This window comes from Polistes fuscatus, unplaced genomic scaffold, assembly GCF_010416935.1.
Source record: "Polistes fuscatus isolate 324 unplaced genomic scaffold, CU_Pfus_HIC Scaffold1, whole genome shotgun sequence".
Taxonomy (NCBI): Eukaryota; Metazoa; Arthropoda; class Insecta; order Hymenoptera; family Vespidae; genus Polistes; species Polistes fuscatus.
Window position 1 is genome coordinate 18,547,092 of NW_025112997.1, and position 20,228 is coordinate 18,567,319.

The 20,228-nt window shown below is 30.8% G+C and overlaps 2 protein-coding genes across 7 annotated transcripts in view; one reads left to right on the forward strand and one right to left on the reverse strand.

Moving 5' to 3' along the window:
* Window positions 1-571: 571 nt before the first annotated feature.
* On the forward strand, window positions 572-15,744 carry LOC122522522. 3 transcript variants are annotated; one of them, XM_043643727.1, is made up of 4 exons: window positions 572-728; window positions 12,116-12,366; window positions 14,515-14,762; window positions 14,909-15,744. In XM_043643727.1, exons 2-4 carry the CDS (start codon window positions 12,118-12,120, stop codon window positions 14,910-14,912), a joined length of 501 nt encoding a protein of 166 aa, XP_043499662.1. In that variant the 5' UTR covers window positions 572-728; window positions 12,116-12,117; the 3' UTR covers window positions 14,913-15,744. The 3 variants fall into 3 exon arrangements, with proteins under 3 accessions (XP_043499662.1, XP_043499661.1, XP_043499656.1); XM_043643726.1 differs by lacking the exon at window positions 572-728 and adding an exon at window positions 848-1,099; XM_043643721.1 differs by lacking the exon at window positions 572-728 and adding an exon at window positions 5,228-5,626.
* A 1,929-nt stretch (window positions 15,745-17,673) lies between these two features.
* Window positions 17,674-20,228, reverse strand: part of LOC122522498 — a 261,578-nt gene continuing 259,023 nt past the window's right edge. For 3 of the 4 annotated variants that reach the window (XM_043643703.1, XM_043643694.1, XM_043643685.1), the window contains 2 exons: window positions 19,592-19,809; window positions 17,674-19,458 (listed from right to left, as the gene is read on the reverse strand). In XM_043643703.1, the coding sequence (XP_043499638.1) occupies window positions 19,183-19,458; window positions 19,592-19,809 (494 nt within the window). In that variant the 3' untranslated portion in view covers window positions 17,674-19,182. Of the gene's footprint in view, window positions 19,459-19,591; window positions 19,810-20,228 lie in introns of those variants that run through there. The other variant, XM_043643710.1, reaches the window with a different exon arrangement.

Consider the following 20,228-nt stretch of genomic DNA (forward strand, 5'->3'; position numbering starts at 1 on the left):
CTATAGGATACAAATTTCCTTGTTAACGATATTTGTCACTTTATTCATAATTCGAAAGAAGAAGAAAAAAAAAAGAAGAAAAAGGTTAATTATGACAATTTGATTTATCTATGACGTTGGTAGTTGCTAATGATATAAATTAATAATCAAGGATTGTATCATTGTGCGAATAATATTTTTAATCTGAATAACGAGTATATGAAGAATTTCATAACGTATATAAAATTTACACGATAAATAATTTTTTTTTGGTCTTTTACGTAATTAAGTAAACGTACCTATATCATATATACATAGAAATATACACATACATATTTATAATAAAAAAAAAAAAAAAAAAAAATATATTTACATATAAAACGTCCTATTTTAATGTTTTAATAAACGATAAGAGAATGTTATCGTAGTTGGTCGATTACGTTGAAGCAAAAAAAAAAAAAAAGAAAAATTGAGCGATGATTAATATCTGTAAATAATAAAAAGAAAGAAACAAAATGTCGAACGGTTAAGACGGATCAGAAAATTTGAAAGCGAGGTGCAAAAGCGTTATTACCGTACGCGGTGATGCTTTTATCGTATTCGATTTTGCTCGTACTTGACTCGAGCAGTAAAGTGGGAAGCCAAGCAAGCAGCGTGGGTTTAGTGGTAGACACACACTGAGCGGGAACAAGTATAGCAGCCGAGTCAGTTTGCGCCGAGTCCTCAACGTGGGAGCAGTGCTCTGTTAAGTTAGTGCGTCCTTGTAATAGAAAGGAACTTATCTTTCTTTCTTTCCTTTTTATTCTCTCTTTTCTTACTTATATTATCATTATTTTCTTTTTTCCTTTTTATTACGCGCGCGTAATTTTTTTATCCCAGATTTTTCCTCATCCTCCTCGTTTATCGAATTATTCTTTTCGTTAATCGTTAATTAAAATACGTGAATAACGGAAGAACAAGCGATAACGAAACAAACAAATTCAAATATATATAACAGTGTTTTATTAAAAAAAACAATTTGAAAAAGTGCGTATCAGTGTACGAGATTGTATATTCCAACCAAAAATAATTTCTTCTTCCATCGTCATCCTGTCACGATCGAACGTTGTTTTCAGTTCAGGTAAATATAATCGTCAACGACATTTTCATTCTTTTTCCTTTTTTCTTGTTTTCTCTCTGTTTGCCTTTCTTTACTCAGTTCCCCCCCCCTCTCTCTCTCTCTCTTTTTACTTTATTTTTTATTTGCATTCGATCAACACATTGGCACACAGGTATATATGATTAAATATTAACTTATTTTATCTTTTTTTTTTTGTTTTACTTCGTTTTTTTCTCCTTTCACGTTCTACCTAATGCGACCCTGACTACAACGACGATTATGATTATAATTCGTCGTATAAAAGTTATGCCAAACTTCTTCCTACGATTCTCTTTCATTTCTGATGTTTGCTTTGGCAGATTTGGCATGACGAAAAATTCGAATAGAGCCGTTATAAACGAGGTCGTACCTATCTCGTCGTTGGTTCTTCTCGGTTAGGGGCCCACTTGCACGTATCTTAACGGAGATCTACTTCGTACCGCCTACTTTCGAGATGAGATACGGATCTATCCGTCTATTTATCTATCTATCTATCGTTTGTCGATCACGACGAAATTATATCGATTTAGTAATCGACCAATCAATATTCGCAATATCAAAAAAGTATCAATCCGACTTTTGGATCCCTTATCGTTATTATACTCTTTCTTTTTTTTTTTTTTTGGGCCAACCTTTTCTTTCTTTCTTTCTTTCCCCCTTTTTTTAAAAATCTAATAAATTTTGCGACATTATATTATTCATAGATATTGATTATTTTATCAATTGTTTTTATTTTTAAAATAGAAATTGTATATAGCAATTGTATTAGTTATTTTCTTTAACGAGTATATTATAAAATCAAATAACAAATTACATATTGTAAATATTTTGTTTGTTAAAAAATATAGGATAGTTGAAAAATGGAGATTACTTTTTCGTTATATGCATACAATGAGATCAACAGTCATATAGTTGAGTATCGATACGTCTGAAAACCATAATAAGCTTGTTCATGTTTATTTTAACCATAGCCCCTTCCTATGTCGTATCTTGTATATACAAAAAGTATTGTCATTAAGAATCGCTTAAGGACAGGTTTGCTTAGCAAAACAAAAGAACAGTTCATTACAAAAAGCCTTGAAAGTAATATCGAATAAACGAAGCAGCAGCAGCAGCAGCAGCAGCAGCAGCAGCAGTGAGAATTATCAAGCATCACCATATTGTTATATTAATATTAATACGTCATTAATTTTGATTCCAATATCTTCCTTATAAATTCTTCATGGTCATCATAATCCCTTAGTCCTCCTTCAGTAATATTCTATTACGTAATATTGATCGTAGAAATGAAATAATCGTTTAGACAGGTTTAATTTTCCCAAGAAATTTGTTTGAAACTCAGGAAACTTGTTAGACGATAAAAATCTAAAGTAATGATCAATCGAAAAATTCTAAACACCGGATTACTTCGTATATTTTGGTAACACGTTCTTTTTTAAAATTAAATTTTGAACTATGATTATTCCCTTCGTTTACTTACGCGTGTTCGATGAAAAATATTTTCACTTCCCTTCTAAACGCACGTGTTATTTTCGTTTAATTTTGTCTCTTCCTATCGTCGATTACACGTTACCTTGAATTTTGTTGATGTAAAACGTATTTAAAAAGGGATAATATTTCCACCTGACTATTAAACTCACGTGTTATTTTTGTTTAATTTGATCTGTCTTCATCGTTGATGTTACTTGGATTCTGTTGACATAAAACAGATAAATAGATAGATAGATAGATAGATAGATAGATAGATAGTATTTACTACTATTAATTGCTTTAGCAGTGAAGTGAACGAACAAGAAACAAATGACGGGAAAACCGTATTATCCTGTTGGTATATTTCCTCTTCTGATGATTTTTCTACTCGATTCATAATTCACTGACAGTGGGAATACGTGTACAAATTACCGGTATTATACTGGGATTTACACTATTCACGTAACGGCATATAATTTCTGTATAATTATTTCTTCGATTTGGATCATCGATATAGTTTTTGCCTTTTTTCCTTTTTTTTTTTTTTACGCATAAATTACATTATTTATTTCTTTCAAATTTTGTGTTTAATAATTTAGTATCCCAGTTATATGCGAGTATGTATCAGAAAAACGTTTAACGAATAACTTTCAAATTTATTCTTCTATAAATAGTTCATGAGAGATAATTAATTCTATTTACAAACACGTGAAAAAGTTATCCTTTTGTGATGTTATTCCTCTACATTCAATGTCTTACTCATTATTCTTATAACACAAATGTTAAGATTCGTATACATATTGTCGAGTGTTTTTACATCATTAAATGAAATTAAATTCGTTAAAATTTAGAAATATTCCATCTTAGGAAATTTCAACGATGAACATATTATTGTTACAACAATTTTGAATCTTGTGATTCATTTATCAGGAAAAAAATTTTTTAAATTCATTAATATCGGCAAGTAATTATTATTATTCACATTTAAAATTATTTATAAATTCATTAAAAAAGTTATCTACCTTTCGACATAATATATTTAAATACAAACAAGTATCTTTATTATAATTGGATTCTTACAAAAAAAAAGAAACAATAGAGATAACGTTAACAAAATAGCGTTATTTTTGGTTTCAACCATTTCGTAAAATGAATTTTAAGTGTAGTTTTCGTCATGGTAGTGTAGGATAATAAAAAAAACAATAGTCTTGTCAGAAGAATAATTGTGGTTCTTTTTAACGGGAGGAGGATTATCCTATTCTAGGTAACATCGAGGCAAAAGGCCATTCACTATTTTGTAATTCTAGCGCGAATGAGACATGCGATAGTATTGTACACGTCATATAGGTCGCCAATAAGATAAATAAATACCTTTTATAGGGAACATTTCGTGAGAGTGCGTTAGAAACGTAAAAATGAGTTGTTATCGTTATTGTATTACGAATAGATAAAGAGAGAGAGAGAGAAAGAACGAAAGAAACGAATGAGAATAAGGTAATAGAAACGAACATATAATCTATAATAAAGGTGTTATTTATGAGTTCATTCGAATTAATTACATAAAGTATATTTTATTATGTTCCCGTATAAACGATAATAAATTGATTTCATTATCTTTCTTCTATTTGTAATAGGTCGTTGCGTGCTTGTATTTGTATTCGATCGTTGAAAAATAAAAATGAGAAAGGAAAATGGGATATAAAAAAAATTAGAAAAGTAATGAAGTCAACAAATAAATAAAATAAAGTAAACTAATATATCAACTTCGCCTATTTTTCCTTACCGAGTACATCGAGATAATGCGTATTAGATAGCAACTTCGGAGAAATGATTTATTTTCTGTTTCGCGATAAAACGACTCGTTGGAATTACGTTTGCGGAAAGAATTTGAAGAAGCTTTGCGAATGATTAATATCATTCGATTTATGATATTCTCGATCTTCGCAAACTTCCCCGCGAATATCTACTCTAATTAATCATCATTAAGATCATCACTCTGAGAATGTGTTTTATATATTACGAGATCGATTTAAAAACGTTGCCGATTATTTTCGCATCTCTTTGTTTGGTATAATTGCATCACGGAATTTTTCTCATTTCGATATAATATTATTACAACATAATTGTTCTCAATTCAATCTTTGATCCTTCGAACAATCGACACTGATAATGACGTATAAATTAAGGTGTCGCATAGATACGATGCCACGTTACTTAGTTTCAAACTTATCAAGATAATTCTCTCCCTCCCCCCTCCCCCATTCTCGATATCGTTTATAATTAAATCTTAATAAATTAGGTTAACAACGATAAATACTTTCCCAAATTTTGTTCGCACATTCAATTACCAATTATAATATTGATGACATTTGGATTTCGTTTGAACGTAAATCAAGACTATTCTTCATAGATTCATTCATTAAATCGAATACTTATTATTTTCAAATAATAATAATAATAAAAAGATAAAAAACAAATAATTTTTCCTTTAAATTCAAACGATTATCATAACGTTGTCTTATCTCGTATGATGAATATTCAAAAGAAATGATCTTCTTATAACGGACCTTGAATAGCATGTAATTAGCGCAAATGATAGCGTAAATAATACTTAAATAATAAAACTTTGAATTCTGATGTGTGGATCGAACGATCCACCGAGTTCGAGAAGTTTTATCGTCGGCGGTCGCATTGTTGGATCACGCCACGGGTTAATAGGTTAATACGAGAACGATGATGTTGTTTTCTGTGAAATATTGCGGTCTTTTTCTCGTGGTTTTCTCCGATCGGTCTCCTTTGCGGTTTGACTTAAGTCACACGCATATCTAAGCTTTTAATCTACGTTCGAAAACGGAAAACAAGATTAGTAAATCTTATCGTTTGGTGTTCGAGATAAATCATAAAAATCGAAAAACTACGTGAGAAAGAAAGAAAGAAAAAAAAAAAAAGGTGACAGATTAAAAATGAGCTTAGTTCGAAGGGTTTTTACCTCATCGAAATACGTCGTATTTTCTCGAATGGGTATACGCATACGTACACGTATGTATACATATATATATCGCAGTTTTATATACTAATACATTTGTAAATATTATTGTCACAAAACCCGATAATAATCCTTGACAAAATCGATAGCATACTTCTACTACAATCTAAACGATCGTTCGTTTTCTACGCGGTTATTTCATTATTCTTTTCGAATTTATTTCATATTATTGTTTTTGTTTTTTTTTTTTTTACAAGAAGAAGAAGAAGAAGAGATCGATAAACTTGGAAACAGACGAGAGATATAATGGGAATGGTAGTTTCATGTTATTTGCGTGCACGTAGAATTCGTTGCATGGCAGTGTAGTGCAATTATGTTTTGCACGCACGGTACGACGGTGCGTCAGGTGCGGTGCAGTGCGGTACGGTGTTGTTCGAGCTATGATATTCTTAGATTTCAATGCTTTACTTTTTACATTAGGTTTTTTTCTTTTTCTTCTCTCTTCTATTTCTTTTGCGTGTTACATAATAAAAGATAAGAAGTAGAGAATACTGCGATAAAAAAAAAAAAAAAAAAAAAAAGAAAAATTATTGCAACATTTAAGATAAGAATGATATAGAAAATTATTATTATTAATATAAATATATCGAATTAATTCGATATAAAATTCGATATAAGAAAGAGAGAGAAATCTTTTAAAGTTTAAAAAATTGGAAAATGATCAAAGTCATAGTTAATGTTACTCGCGTGTAAATTTTGTAATATTCCTTGCTAGTTTTTACATCGTTGGCAGCAGCTGGTTTTTGACGTTAAGGTGCGAAAGGAGGTGAAGGTTGGTCGCGTGCACACGCATACGGTAACAGTGTAACACTTGTACCGTTGTCGTGTCGTTGTTGATGCAACCAAGTGTGAGTTTTCGATCGAAAGGTATCACCAGGGAAATCGACGAATACGATACGCTCTATAAAAGACCCATACTAACGTATTATAAGTATAGCGAGAAGAGGAGGCATAGAATAGTATGACTGTCGCGTTACTCGCTCGATAAAATATAAAATTAAGTAGGAGGAAAAAAAAACGAATAGGAAGGAAAAAGAGAAAGAAAGAAAAAAAGAAAAAATAGAAAAAAGAATAAAAAAGAAAGGAAAAGTACGAAACGATCGAATATCTTCGTATGATATTACTATAGTCGAATATCAACCATGACTTTACTGTTATACCGCATAAAAAAGCTTACAATTGTTCTTACACGTCAACGTTTATTAATTTTATAACTCGATCGGTAATATACCATAATTCGGAGCAATATTCTAAAAGAGTGATTTGGTAAATGGAAAATTGATTGGTTTTTCGAGAAAAAGTATTACAAGCTTGTCCATTAGCGTAATTTGTAAGTTGAGTTATAGTTGCTTTAGTATAGATTAATCAATCATCGTTCGTACATTTTTTCCAATTCGTAAATATATAATTATTTTGTTTTTTTTGTGAGACATAGATGAGGTATATATATTGTTGTTAGATTTACGAGAACTAAAGGATTCTATTTTTAAAATGATATTTCTATTTATTTACAAACACGTTTTCCTACTGGAATCGTAGTTGCTCTTCTCACCTTGTCACGTTTCCACAGTTCGACACGTGAATCGTCTCAATGCGAATGAACGGAACACTTTGCGAATGAAAAAACATCGAGTCGAAGAAAAATATTTCGCGTGTTTTTCTTTTTTTATTTCGATTGCGAATCAATACGATATCACAAATTACTTTTGGGGGGATTTACGTGTCTACGTCTTTTTTAATTTCATCAAGAAAAAAGGAATACCCGTTAAATTGAATTTCGACACGTTATTATAAATATACATCTCGTTATCGCTAATTTATCAAGCGATAAATTTTATTTGTCATCGCATTAAATGGTAAAATATGTCGATCAATAACTTGACAATTATACAACAATGATAAGGGCAATTTGCATCTATTTTAACGCATTGTAAATATTAAAAGACAAAAATAAGTCTTTGTACGATAGGTGTGAAATATCATATTCCTATATCATATATGATATATATAAGTGTATTGAATTATGACTGTTTGCTGATATTTTCAACTCGCTAAATATCACTGAAAATGACATATGTCTTTCGGGCTGTTTTCAAATCATAAATATTAAAAGATACGAACAATAGACTTTTTTCGTTATTGATTAATATTTTATTTTGTCTTTTAACATAAACGATCGTTGAAACGTTTGCTGTGTACGTTCCCACGATTATTGCGAAATGCGAAGCATAAGCATTTGTTGCTTGGTAGCCTGGGGCTCGAACAACTTTCGGAAAGTTAGCAATCGTGACACTTTCCCTCGAATCGTTAACTGATACAGTACATAGAAAGCTTATCATCATAGTATATATTCATATATAGGAAAATTTATTTTCATTGGAAGTAAAGATTTTCAGATCGTTATTAAATACGAGCGTATCATAAATTTAAGCACACCTAGTTGATTGCTTTTTTTTTTCCATCTAGAAATATTAGAACGCATATATTATTGTCAAAGTTAATTTAAATTTATGCACTAGATAATTAAATCTGGCCTTCAGTTATCCCCTACTATACTTTACACACTTTACTTTACTACTTACACACACACACATATATATTTTTCAATCAATATTTTCCGTTGTACAATTTCTTTTACAATTTGTATATTTTTCATAAAATAGATATCACAGTGAACACAATCTGTTTAAACGATTACGTAATATTACAGTTTTAACATTCTAATTTGTTAACTTACTTAACATTACAATATTTAGGACGAGTTTTATGAAACAAGTTGGAATAATTTACCGATAAAGCTTTACTGCAATACGTCTAGGTGACGACCACTAGTTTACGTCAACGTCATGAATGCATGAGCTATTTCTAGAGTGGTATAGAATCGTATAAAAGCGTAGAAAATAACCGGACTTTGAAGTTTTCTGATATGATCATAAGGTACTATATGCGAATAAAAAAAAAAAAAATCTTCCTCTTTTTGAAATAATAACAAATAAATTAGGAAACGAAAATTTTGATTAATAACCAATAAAGAGAAGTTACGTCAATTTTCAAGTGGATTTATATATATATATATTTTATATATATTTATTTTATATTATATTATTTTATATTATTTATTATATATATATTATTTTATATTTTATTATTATTATATTATATTATATATTATATATATTATATTATTATATATATATTATATATATATATATATATCCAAATGCAAATTTTTCGTCAAGTCGTCGAAAGATCGAAAATACGAAAAATAAAATTGCAAGCGTAACGATGCGATACCGACGGTATCTGATGTTTCCTCAGGTCAATGTCTTTTCTAGATACATATATGTATACGAAGAAACATCCTTGATATCAGCGTTTTTCAATCTTTCATGTTATACGATCACACACATTTGTTTGTAATGGTATCATCCAAATATTTATAATACACAATTTTTAAAAACCCGATAAACTAAAATCATTGATTATTATATATATATATATAGATATATTTCATCATTATATGAAGTGTCTTGTCTGGCGAGACAAATGATAATTATGTTTGTCAATGTTTTTTTCAGACCATCTTATTTCTCGGATTCGTCAAATAAATTCTGCACGAACTTTTAGAAAATCTTTTACAAATTGTTTGCATATTTCATTCAAAGTCAAATTTAACGTGACTGAATACCGGACAGAGTGATAGATAGACTGAGTGAAAATGTTCGATATAATATTTAGGTATGTCAGTATTTACGTGTATGATTTAACAAACCCCGCAAGTTTTTTTTTTAAATGCACATTATTCTATAATATTTGTTGCATAATTCGTATCGACGTAACTCATCGAATTGAAATATTCGATAAAAGAAAGTTGCAAATTTACTAACGATAAACGAAACAATGAAATCGTAGTATTGTAAATAAAATCGTGTAAATCATTGAAAAAAGTAAATCTACTTATCTCTCATTAAAGCTACCTTTCATAGTTCAAACGAATTTGTGCCAAATATATGCGAGTTATTAGTAAATTAAAGAAATCGTAAATCTTACGTTAATAACGAATTAATTGCAATGTAAATAAAAATATGTAATTTTTTTTTGTTTTCAAAGAATTTTCATATTATCAATTATCTTTTGATAATGCTCGGTAAGTCTTTAATGAGGACGTTGTTCGTTAAGAGAGAGAAAGAGAAAAAAAAAAAGAAATTCACTGACGAGAACGTATAATAATCTTCCACACATTCACACAAATGTATGCCCCAGCCAATTAACTAACTATTCCTTTCATACCAAGGAAGATCACCGACCGGTTTGAGGTACCTCCGACTGAAATAGCGGCTCGAAGAAGAGATGCTTGTAGAAATAAGGTTCAACCGAAGCAACTCGCTTGACCACTATAAGAACACACGTTTTCACTGATACACACGGATACCACACGGTAATATATCGCGTGTGGAACTTTCTTGGAACCCACCACGGAAAACCCTCGCGCGCGTGACGTACCAAAATCACGACGACTCTTTCCTTTTTTTTTTCTTTTTGACGATTAAAGTTTCCTCGCGATCACGTTGTACCAATTTTCGTTTCCAAAAATTTACGAAATAATGTAATGTAAAAGAGAGAGAGAGAGAGAGAGAACAAGATTTAGGCTAACTCGTTATCAGAAAAAACACACACACACACACATCACGGTATTATTAAGAATTCGTATGAATATGTTAAAAAAAAAAGTGAAACGATTCGACAAGTATATTCCGCACATATGTAATATACTTATATCGTACATATGTGCACATAATAAAACGTGTGATATCATATCTACTTTGTTTCACCTTGAATGTTATTTGTTAAGAATGCTGTTGAATGCTTTTAACCTAGGATTCTCTCGAATATTAAAAAAGAAAAAAGGAAAACGATTATAAACGCGTAAACAAGTAATGTGATTTCACCGCTATTATTAATTGAAAAAAATGCGTATATGTACACCTTTAACGAAGTATAAGCACGTGATACGAGTTGAATATCGTTTCGTATCTCGTTGAAATGACATATGTTAAGTACTTACGTGCCAACAGTCTCGTATCCTTTGTTCTCTTTTCGTTCTGCAATCGCGAAAATACCGATTGCACTTATTCTTCGAGTGTCATGGGCTCGCTCTCAACCTTTTCCGTTTGCGATTTCGAGAACGAACGCATTATTTCTGTTCTCGCTATCATCATCGTCATTTTCGCTAGTCACTTTGCAAATATGTAAAAAAAAAAAGAAAAGAAAAAAAGAAATGACTTATTTAACGACGGATGAGAATGTGTTCGTCGGGTGGGGGCGGGCTTTACTCGTTCAAACTATGTGGCATCGTCGTAGGTACTTGATAAAGATTTGAAAATACGCCTTATCTTTATGAGTTCTGCAATGTTTTAGAGAACCGCGAGCTTATACGTAAAATAGCCTAACACACTCGGTTTGTTTAAACTATATTATCTTATATGTGTATATGTTCTCTATATATAAATATATATATATATATTTACATATATACATATGTATATAATATATATATATATGGTTGCATATATATCGTTTCACTTTGTAATCAGCCGATTGTAGGAAGATAGTTCGCATAGTGTAGTTTAATCAATTTAGAAATATCGAGTCATGGAGATGATCAATGGTATTAAATCTTCTCTATCAATATTAATATTCATTTAATTTTCAATATCAACACATTGAACGCGTTTATATATTATTATTGCATTAATATACGTGTACTAATAAAAAAAGTTCCTTGAAGAAATATATTCATATTTGTGATTTATGTTGATATTATAAATGATATTAATATTCTGTGCTGTAAATAATTATTACGATTAATAGAACGAGTCTATGTATCTGTGCTTTGATTTTTATTGCGACGTAATTTATTATCGAACCGAAGACCTAATAAAATAGGAAACGATCGAATGTTGCTTTAATAACGACAAGACGACTTACCTGCATTGACTCTCTACATTGAGAAAACGTATCGGTTCGTGTTTAGCCTACTTCGTATTAATCGAGAATTATATATAAACTTTCATATATCATAAAAGCCATCGCATGCCCTTCGTGTATTACGTGTGTTCTTTTCTTTTTTTTTTTTTTCAAGTTCTATCTTTTAGAATCTACCTAGATATCCGCGTATATTACGTTTTGTTTGAATAATTTCGCATATCTATATATATATATGTATCCAATCGCGAGGAATCATAGTTAATAATAGTTTTATCAGTTTATCTCAAAACTCTATATATAAACCCTATAAAAGCACTATAAATATTAATAATAATAATGATCTTTGATGATAATGAAATATATACTATAATAATGTGCAATAATAATGAACTTATGTGAAATGGTTTGATTGTAAATGATTATTATCATAATTAGGAATATAATTTGATATCTGGTTCGTTTTGTTATTTTTGTTATCTTCTTCAATGTTTTAGTAATGTCTCTGGAGGATTCACGACGTTCTCAACGACCGTACAGATACGGTATGGTCCTTTTATGCGTTGGAGCTTTGATAAATTGGCTAGGACTTGCGGAAAATTATGTCGAACCAGTACGATACGTTGGAGTCGCTTGCATAGTAGCAGGGGCACTTTTGATTTGTGCAGCTATGTGTTGCTGGTTACACGCGCCGCCAACTCGGACTAGCACGCACGCGCAACACGCGAATCATCCAATCACGGCCCAGGTAATTTATCATTATTATGAACGAGAAACTAGAGATATTCACGATTCGCTCGTTCTACTTTTATAAGAGACAAATAATTTCATTTTAATCCGTGCCACCCGAAAAAATCTTGGAAACGTGTTTGTTAGCAACCTTACGACGAACTATTACGCGATAATCGATTAATATAGTTTTTCCCCCTTCGATAATAATTAATCGAATGTGTATTGATTTATACATAGTAGAAACGAACGTCATACGCGTTTCCTTTATTTCTTTTTTTTTAACTTTTTTTATTCATATATCATCGATCAAAGATTTATCATTATTATTGATGAAACTGTAAACTATAGTAACGTAATAACTCATTGCTAAAATGAGTCATCGATGATGGTGTTTCGAGTTGTATATAGTTTAGTTCGACACGCTTGAACGACTTGGAAGAAGATTCAAGAATCTTTTAGATCGATCTAATTGTAAGTCAATTTAATATAATATTGAAAGGCAACGAACGTGAAACGTTATAGAATGAAGTTTAAGAGAAATGATAGTTTAAATTTATTAAAAAAAAAAAAAAGAAAAGAATTGACATTTACACTGATATTATCCTTTTTTTTTATTATTATTATTGACGCTTGTCTATTGTGGTGTAAAGAAATTTAACGAGGAAGAAAAGTCAAGTTAATCTGATTCTTGAATATGATAAACGATCTTTTATTCCGATGACAAGGCTTAAATGTTTGCCGTTGCGTCAGTCGGTCGCTTTTATCTAACAATATAAGTAAGGTCTTTTTTTAATATATATATATAAGTAATCAGGGAAATCTTCACTCACACGTTCATCATGAGAGCTGTTATATTAGGCTCTGCCAACTTTTGTTTAAAGATTGTCTTTGTCGTTTATAACCTCTTGTATCGCGTTTCTTATCTGTCGCGTAAATTCAAAGAAAAATATAAAGAAAAATAAATAAAAACCCTGGGGGAAAATTACTGAAATTTATTCGATTTTCGAGAGTATGATCTTTGAAAATAAAATAAGGGTTTTAATTACGACAAATCTTTATTATTTTTGGTTGATCTATTTCAAAATAAAAATAAAAAAGGAAGAAAATCTCAAGTGAATGGGTTCGTCGCGAGTGTCTTTTAATAATAATAATAATAATTATATAAGAAAAAAAAAAAATATATATCAGGATGGATCTAAACTACGAGTTAGTCGAACGTAGGTAGAGACAACGAAAGGAGGTCGTCAACTAGAGTCGTTGTTAAGGACGGTTTACTACTTTAGGTATATTCACCCGGAAGTGTATATCTATGAAGGATATATTTTTATCTTTCTTACGGTTGATACACCTGTCTACCTTTTTTTTTTATTTTTTTTTTATTCTCTACGAAATAAAACCGGTATAATCTACACATTTGTACGTTTCGAACGTTTTTCTTTCTTTTTTTGAACGGAATTTTTTTATCCTTTTTTTTTTTTTATAAATTCCAACGACGAGCTTTCGCGAAATATTCGAACTTGACATATTGGAAGGGGGTTAAAATAAAAGAAATATTAGAAAATGAATAGTCGCGGTTGACGCATCGCAAAAGATTTCAGTCGTTCACCCTGTATTTCCACTTAAAAGCGATTATGCAATTTTCTCCGAAGCTTTCTTTATAGCCGCAAATAACCGGTCTATTCTAGTCGTTTGAGTCTCATGCGTCACCCTATACATATCTCGCCCGCCCTTTCGCGGCTTACATTCAGGCGGCTATAAAGTTTATAAAGAGTATCTAACTCAGGTACGTAGATAGATATCTATAGACGACCTACGACAAATATAAAACGGTTAACATTTCCGGGTTAATATCCTTACTTACGTTATATCGAGTAACAAAAAATATAGTCGAGTATACAAGTTGACAGTTATTTTTCTATTTAACCAACTTCGGTGTTAATTGTTTTCTAATTTTATATCCCCATCGAATTCGTCAATCTAATGTTTTTTTTCTGCGATCTTGAAAAATTAAATCACCCTATATATCGCGCGAGAAAAATAAAAAAAGGGTCAATTAAATGTTTTCTTTATATGATTACTATTATTACCGTTTTCTTTTCTTATATATTATAAATTGATATAATAATGGGTTGTAATTGACGCTCGAATTTATTCGATTTTACAGATTGATGATCCGATTCACGTGATCTCTATCGAGGAACCGTCGAGTGGTGCGAGACAAAAGCCACCGGATTATGAGGCTGTAACCGATGCGCCACCTAGTTATGATGATGCTATCAAACTGAATCCTGGTCATTTGATCAGGTTAAGTACGAGTAGTACGACATCCTTACCCACAGAACATACGATACCGGGAACCGTTGAATTGGTTCCCGGTGAAACAATGCGAACACCGCCACCACCATATGCGAGGTAATATTTTCTATAAATGATATACATTTTCAATTATGAAATTATAAGATTCAAAGGTGGTATTGTTAACTTGACAATATAAAATACATTTCAAGTAATTGATCTATCGCGTTGATTAATTCCGTTGTTTCGTTTATTATTTTCAGGTGAAAGATTTGATGAAATTTATGGTGGTTACGGTAAAAAAAAACGCGAGAGGGGTTGCTGCGCGACGGCTGCAGCTTAGAAAGAGAGACGACCGAGGAAGTTCAACGAGTCTTTTGAAAGTCTTCATGATATGAATGATTAAGACAGACACACATATTTTATCTGTGTTTTTTTTTATTGTCAATTTCTGCGCAAATTGTCGCAAATGATAATTTTTCTAAGAAAAAAATATTGCGATTTAAGCGTGAAAATGGACTACAAAGTAAGAGTGTGATCATCCAAAGAAGAGATAAAACGTATGTTCCTTTCTCCGAAAAGAAAAAAAAAAGAAAATAAAACGGATGTCGTCCATTGTAAAGATTGTCATCTTTACGGACTGATAAATGTACAAATGTTGTAATACGAACTTATTCTTGATGGGTTGTGTTGCGTCGGCAACGCCAACAACAACTTTCGTATCGATTCCGTCACGAGAACGTGTGGATGGTGGAAACATTTTTTTAATCTTTTTTATTAGTTTTCATTTTCTTTTTCTTTTTTTTTTTTTTTTTTTTTCACAAACTAATTGTAAGATTTAAATAAATTACGAGAAGATTACACATCCGGAGAAGTTAATAATAACTATTTGTACGCAATACAACTGCCAATTTGTGATAGCTATTGTATTTTGCCCGAATACCTACTATGAGCGATTCTATACAAAAAAAAAAAAAAGAAAAAAAAACAAGAACAATTTATAATGGTGTACTTTTGTATTTTAAATAACGTCGTTGTATTTCGTTAAGGATTATATATCATAAATGGTGTGCAATGTATTAATTACATCGCGAGAAATGAAACGTCGTCATATATAGTCGTCTCTCTTAACTTTAAAAGTCATGTATGCGTGTGAGACCAATAATTGTAAATTATTTAATTTCGTTCAAAGAATTCGTGTTGCTTCGTTCGTGAAACGAACGAACAAAATATCGTGTATTATAATTAAGTTCATTTTCTTTTTTTTTTTTTCTTCTGATGAGAAAAAAGAATAATAGACTGCAGTGCGAATAATTTTTCATACTTTTTGATGATACTTATAGAGAAATCACGTTAATAATGCTCTCAATTGTTATGTACCATCAAATATTGTATATTTATTAATGGTAGCGAATCCTTGCGTTTGGAAAAAAACGATTCATAAATCTAATATTAATTAATGTTCCTACTCGTTTTTTTAGATCTTTTTTTTTTCTTTTTTTACACAATTTTCATCTCATTATTGAGAGCATAATAAGTAAAAATTATTCGTACGCTTATTATTTGTGAAAATTTATCAGATCATCGCATATGTTGTGTTGTTGAGTATCACTTTTCATCGGCTCTGCAAAATAAAATCTTTTTTATAACGGAAAAATATAAATAATGAAAAGAATAAAACTTTTTTTTATATATATCTATATGTATATATATAAAAATATATATATATATGTATATATGGTTGTCGGTATTTCGATTACCCTTATTTGCATCGCATCCTGATTTATATTATATAAAATTGTAACTGGCGAGAGAAAATTTTGATATAATTGAAAATATTTAAGAACAATCAACGTGTCATTCATTTAGCTTATATAACAAATATATATATTGTATTGCTCGCGCGTTATCTTGAAAACAGAATCGTGAATGCATACGCAGATAATTTTCATCGATAAATACCCTTTATTCAATCGGAGTAACATTTATACTTACTTAAAGCATGTTATAGAATTAATATATCTGTGGAAATTCATCAACGGCAACAATAGTAATCGTAATAATGAATAGAACGTAACGAATAATAAATAATGATAATGAGATGATATTAATGGAAATGAGATAAAGAGTTAATAATAATAATAATAATAATAATAATAATTATAGGTACAATCATAAAATTGTTATATTCTGATAACGCGAAGATAAGACGTCGTAACAGTAGGTAACAATTGTAAGAGGAATTTTTTCTTTTTTTTTTTTTTTGTTCAAATGATTATTTGCCATTTTCGCCTTTTTCATTCGTTTCTTACGATAAGCTTAAAAAAAAAAAGGAAAAAAAGAAGAAACAACAGTTCGACGATGATAACAAAATTCAAGTATCAACGATATACAACGCAAAAAGGATTATTAACAAATTTTTTACGAGTTAAAAACTAATATTCGCATATTAATATCTATTTTCATGGTTTTTTTTTGTGTGTGTCCATATCATTCTCACGCTACATATTCTTTAGTTTAAATATATTCTCTTTTCCGATGTATATAGTAGATTCGCATCTTCGGTATTTTTACCATGAATGAGAATAATTAATAATTTCCAAAAAAAAAACACTTTGAGACTTTTTTTTATTATTATTATTATAATACTCGTAGGTGATTTGTCGAAGGAAGGATCAAAGTTTTTTTGTTTGTTTGTTTGTTTGTTTGTTTGTCACCTACCGTCGCCGCTCTCGGTTAATGTTCAATATTTACAGATATATATCTTTCGCGTTTCTATCAATTAAAAAACAAACATGAATGTATCATAATATAATAATAACAAAGAAAAACTTAAACAAATTAACATAAACGTTTAACAATCTTCGGTGCTAATATATAATAATAATAATAATAATAATAATAATAATAATAATAATAACGTATATCACCACGCGATGATGACGATGACGATGATGACGATGATAATGATGATACACAGTTGATTCTTATGGAGAAAGAATTCGAATGCATCGATTCATCCCTTAAATTATTGCACGTATGAACGATCTTATTCTCGGATCATAATCACATTTTAAATCTAATACAATCGATTGCCGAAGTGTAAAACGGCACTTTTTAGAACTTTTCTTGTGAAATGTTTTTTTTTTTTTTCTTTTCTTTCCTTTTTTTTTTTTTGTTTCGAATCTGTCCGTACATTTTATAAATTCGATAATACACCGTGTTTAAGATTAACATCCGTCTAATCACATTAGAGTTTCTACGTATGGACCGTAACAGATCTTGCATTTCATTTTAAACTCGTCGTTGTTTCTACCTTTCTCATTTTAGCGATTCTTAAAGAACGTACTCCCTTATAATAATCGTATTACTCTGTAGTTTATGTACACCATATGGACACGAACTTTCTCTCTTTCTCTCTCTCTCTTTTTCTCTCTCTCTCTCTCTCTCTCTCTGACACATTTCTTTTCTCGTAAAGTCGTTGACATTATAAATGTGTGTGTGTGTTGTTGTTTTTTTTCTTTTTCTTTTTTTGGTATATGCATAGCGATATACTATCAACAGTAGCAAGAGTAGTAGAGGCAATAATTACTATTGGAGTAGCACTAGAAATGTTTTTTTTTTCTTTTTTTTTTTGGGGCTGGGGGGGTGGTAATAACGATGACAATAATATTAATAATATTAATTAGCAATAATAATAAGTTAGAGTCACCAATAAGTAGTCATATTTATAATTAGTCTCTGACATATCTGAAGCAGCATTTTTAGCATCATTTTTTGATACACCTGGCTCCTGTGATAATTTTTAATGCTAATTAATAATTAGGTAATAACAGTTATACAATAGTAATATTAATGAGATCTGATATACATCTAAGCTAATCCCTTTTTTTTACATGCCTTAAAGAGAGATAACCACAACATATTGAATAATATATAAATGCTTTTCTTTTCATTTCTTCTTTTTTTTTGTTTGTTTGTTTCTTTTCCCTCCGTGTATTTACAAAGTGCTAATAATATTATATTTATCGTCGATGATCTTACGAATTATATACGCGACATTCATTTTCGTATGTACAAAAGATATTTCGCTGTACGCGAAATGAAATAATCATCGTGTGTTTTAGTCTTTTTATAATCGACTCGTTCCGATAGACATTTTCATTTTGGATACGATCGAGATGTTTTTCGTTAAATAAAATTTTTATATATTTATTTATGGTTGTTCAATTATATTTTTTTCTCGAATATAATAAGTATCCAACAAAGACATTTCGAACGAATTTTCATCTCCTTTTAGCCGAATAGAATCGTTACGCGTTAAGAGAGAGTATCCATTTTTGAATTGGTTTAAATTAATTTGAGCAAAGTTTGCTTGACGGGTGGTCGATAATGCAAAGTTCCTTTTTCACAATGGACACGAAAGTTTACCTAACAGTAAGTAGATAGGTAAAATTGAATCGGACATTATCGTTAATCACTTTATCAAAGACGTTCGAACGACACTGTACTCGATCGTTGAACTTTAGGGATGGTCTCAGATGGGTGTCGGCAGGACCGTGAAATCTTGTAGGGCGGTTTTCACCGTTTCGTAGATCGGTCGATTGGTTTCGTCGGCACAATAGCCGTCGGCGGTGCACAGAGTTTGCAGTTTTGTTAGATAACTATCAAAATTCTCATGGCCCATTTTCTCTTGCGGTCCACCTGGGGCGTTGGGTATTCGTACGTGTTCCAGCAACGTTATCATGTTATCACGTAACGACTGATAGTACTCGGTTAGATTATTGTTTCGCGTAGCTATCGTCGTTGTTTCCTACAAAAATAATTGAAGAAAAATGAGAGATGTCTGTTAAACTGACGTTAGATAAATAAGGTTTGACAATGAAAAAACATTGTTGTTATTAACGGAAGGTAATCTATAAAGATTATCGACCGAGCATACGAACCTTTTCGCCCTGCTTCAGTTGATTCTCCATGGCGGTGATGTCGGAACGCAGGCGCAGTACTTGCGATTCAACCCGAGCATTCTCCCTCTGGAGTTCTGTGATTTCAGCCTCCAGTGTATAGAGGTCTTCGCCCTGGGCACTCGTGGACCCACCACCGCTTGTATTACCCTGACCCGTGCCCACCGCACCTCCGTGAGCCGGACCACCGGCGTCCACCCCTAAAGTTAGCAAAGACACGGACCGGTTCATCAAACTGTCCCTCGAAACTATCATCTTTTTTTTTTTTTTTTTACCCTTTCCAGCAGTTTCTTTGCATCTACGAGTATATTCGCAGATTGAAAGAATTTACCGAAATGCCATATTTATTTAATGTCATAGATTAAATCATTTACACGTTATACAAAGAATCTTCTGACTATGGGAAATCGTACAAAAATATATTTTCTCATGTTTTCGATCATTGTCAATTTAAATACTTTCTATGTAAACTGTTTTTTTTTCTTTTTTTCCATATAGAAGCATTTCGGCGTTTTGCTAACAATCAGAGGAAAGTCAAATATCGAAATGCACTAAGGCTTTACAAACGTGGTATTGTAGCGAATATGTGGGAATTATGCTTGTGAGGACCAATTTGGAG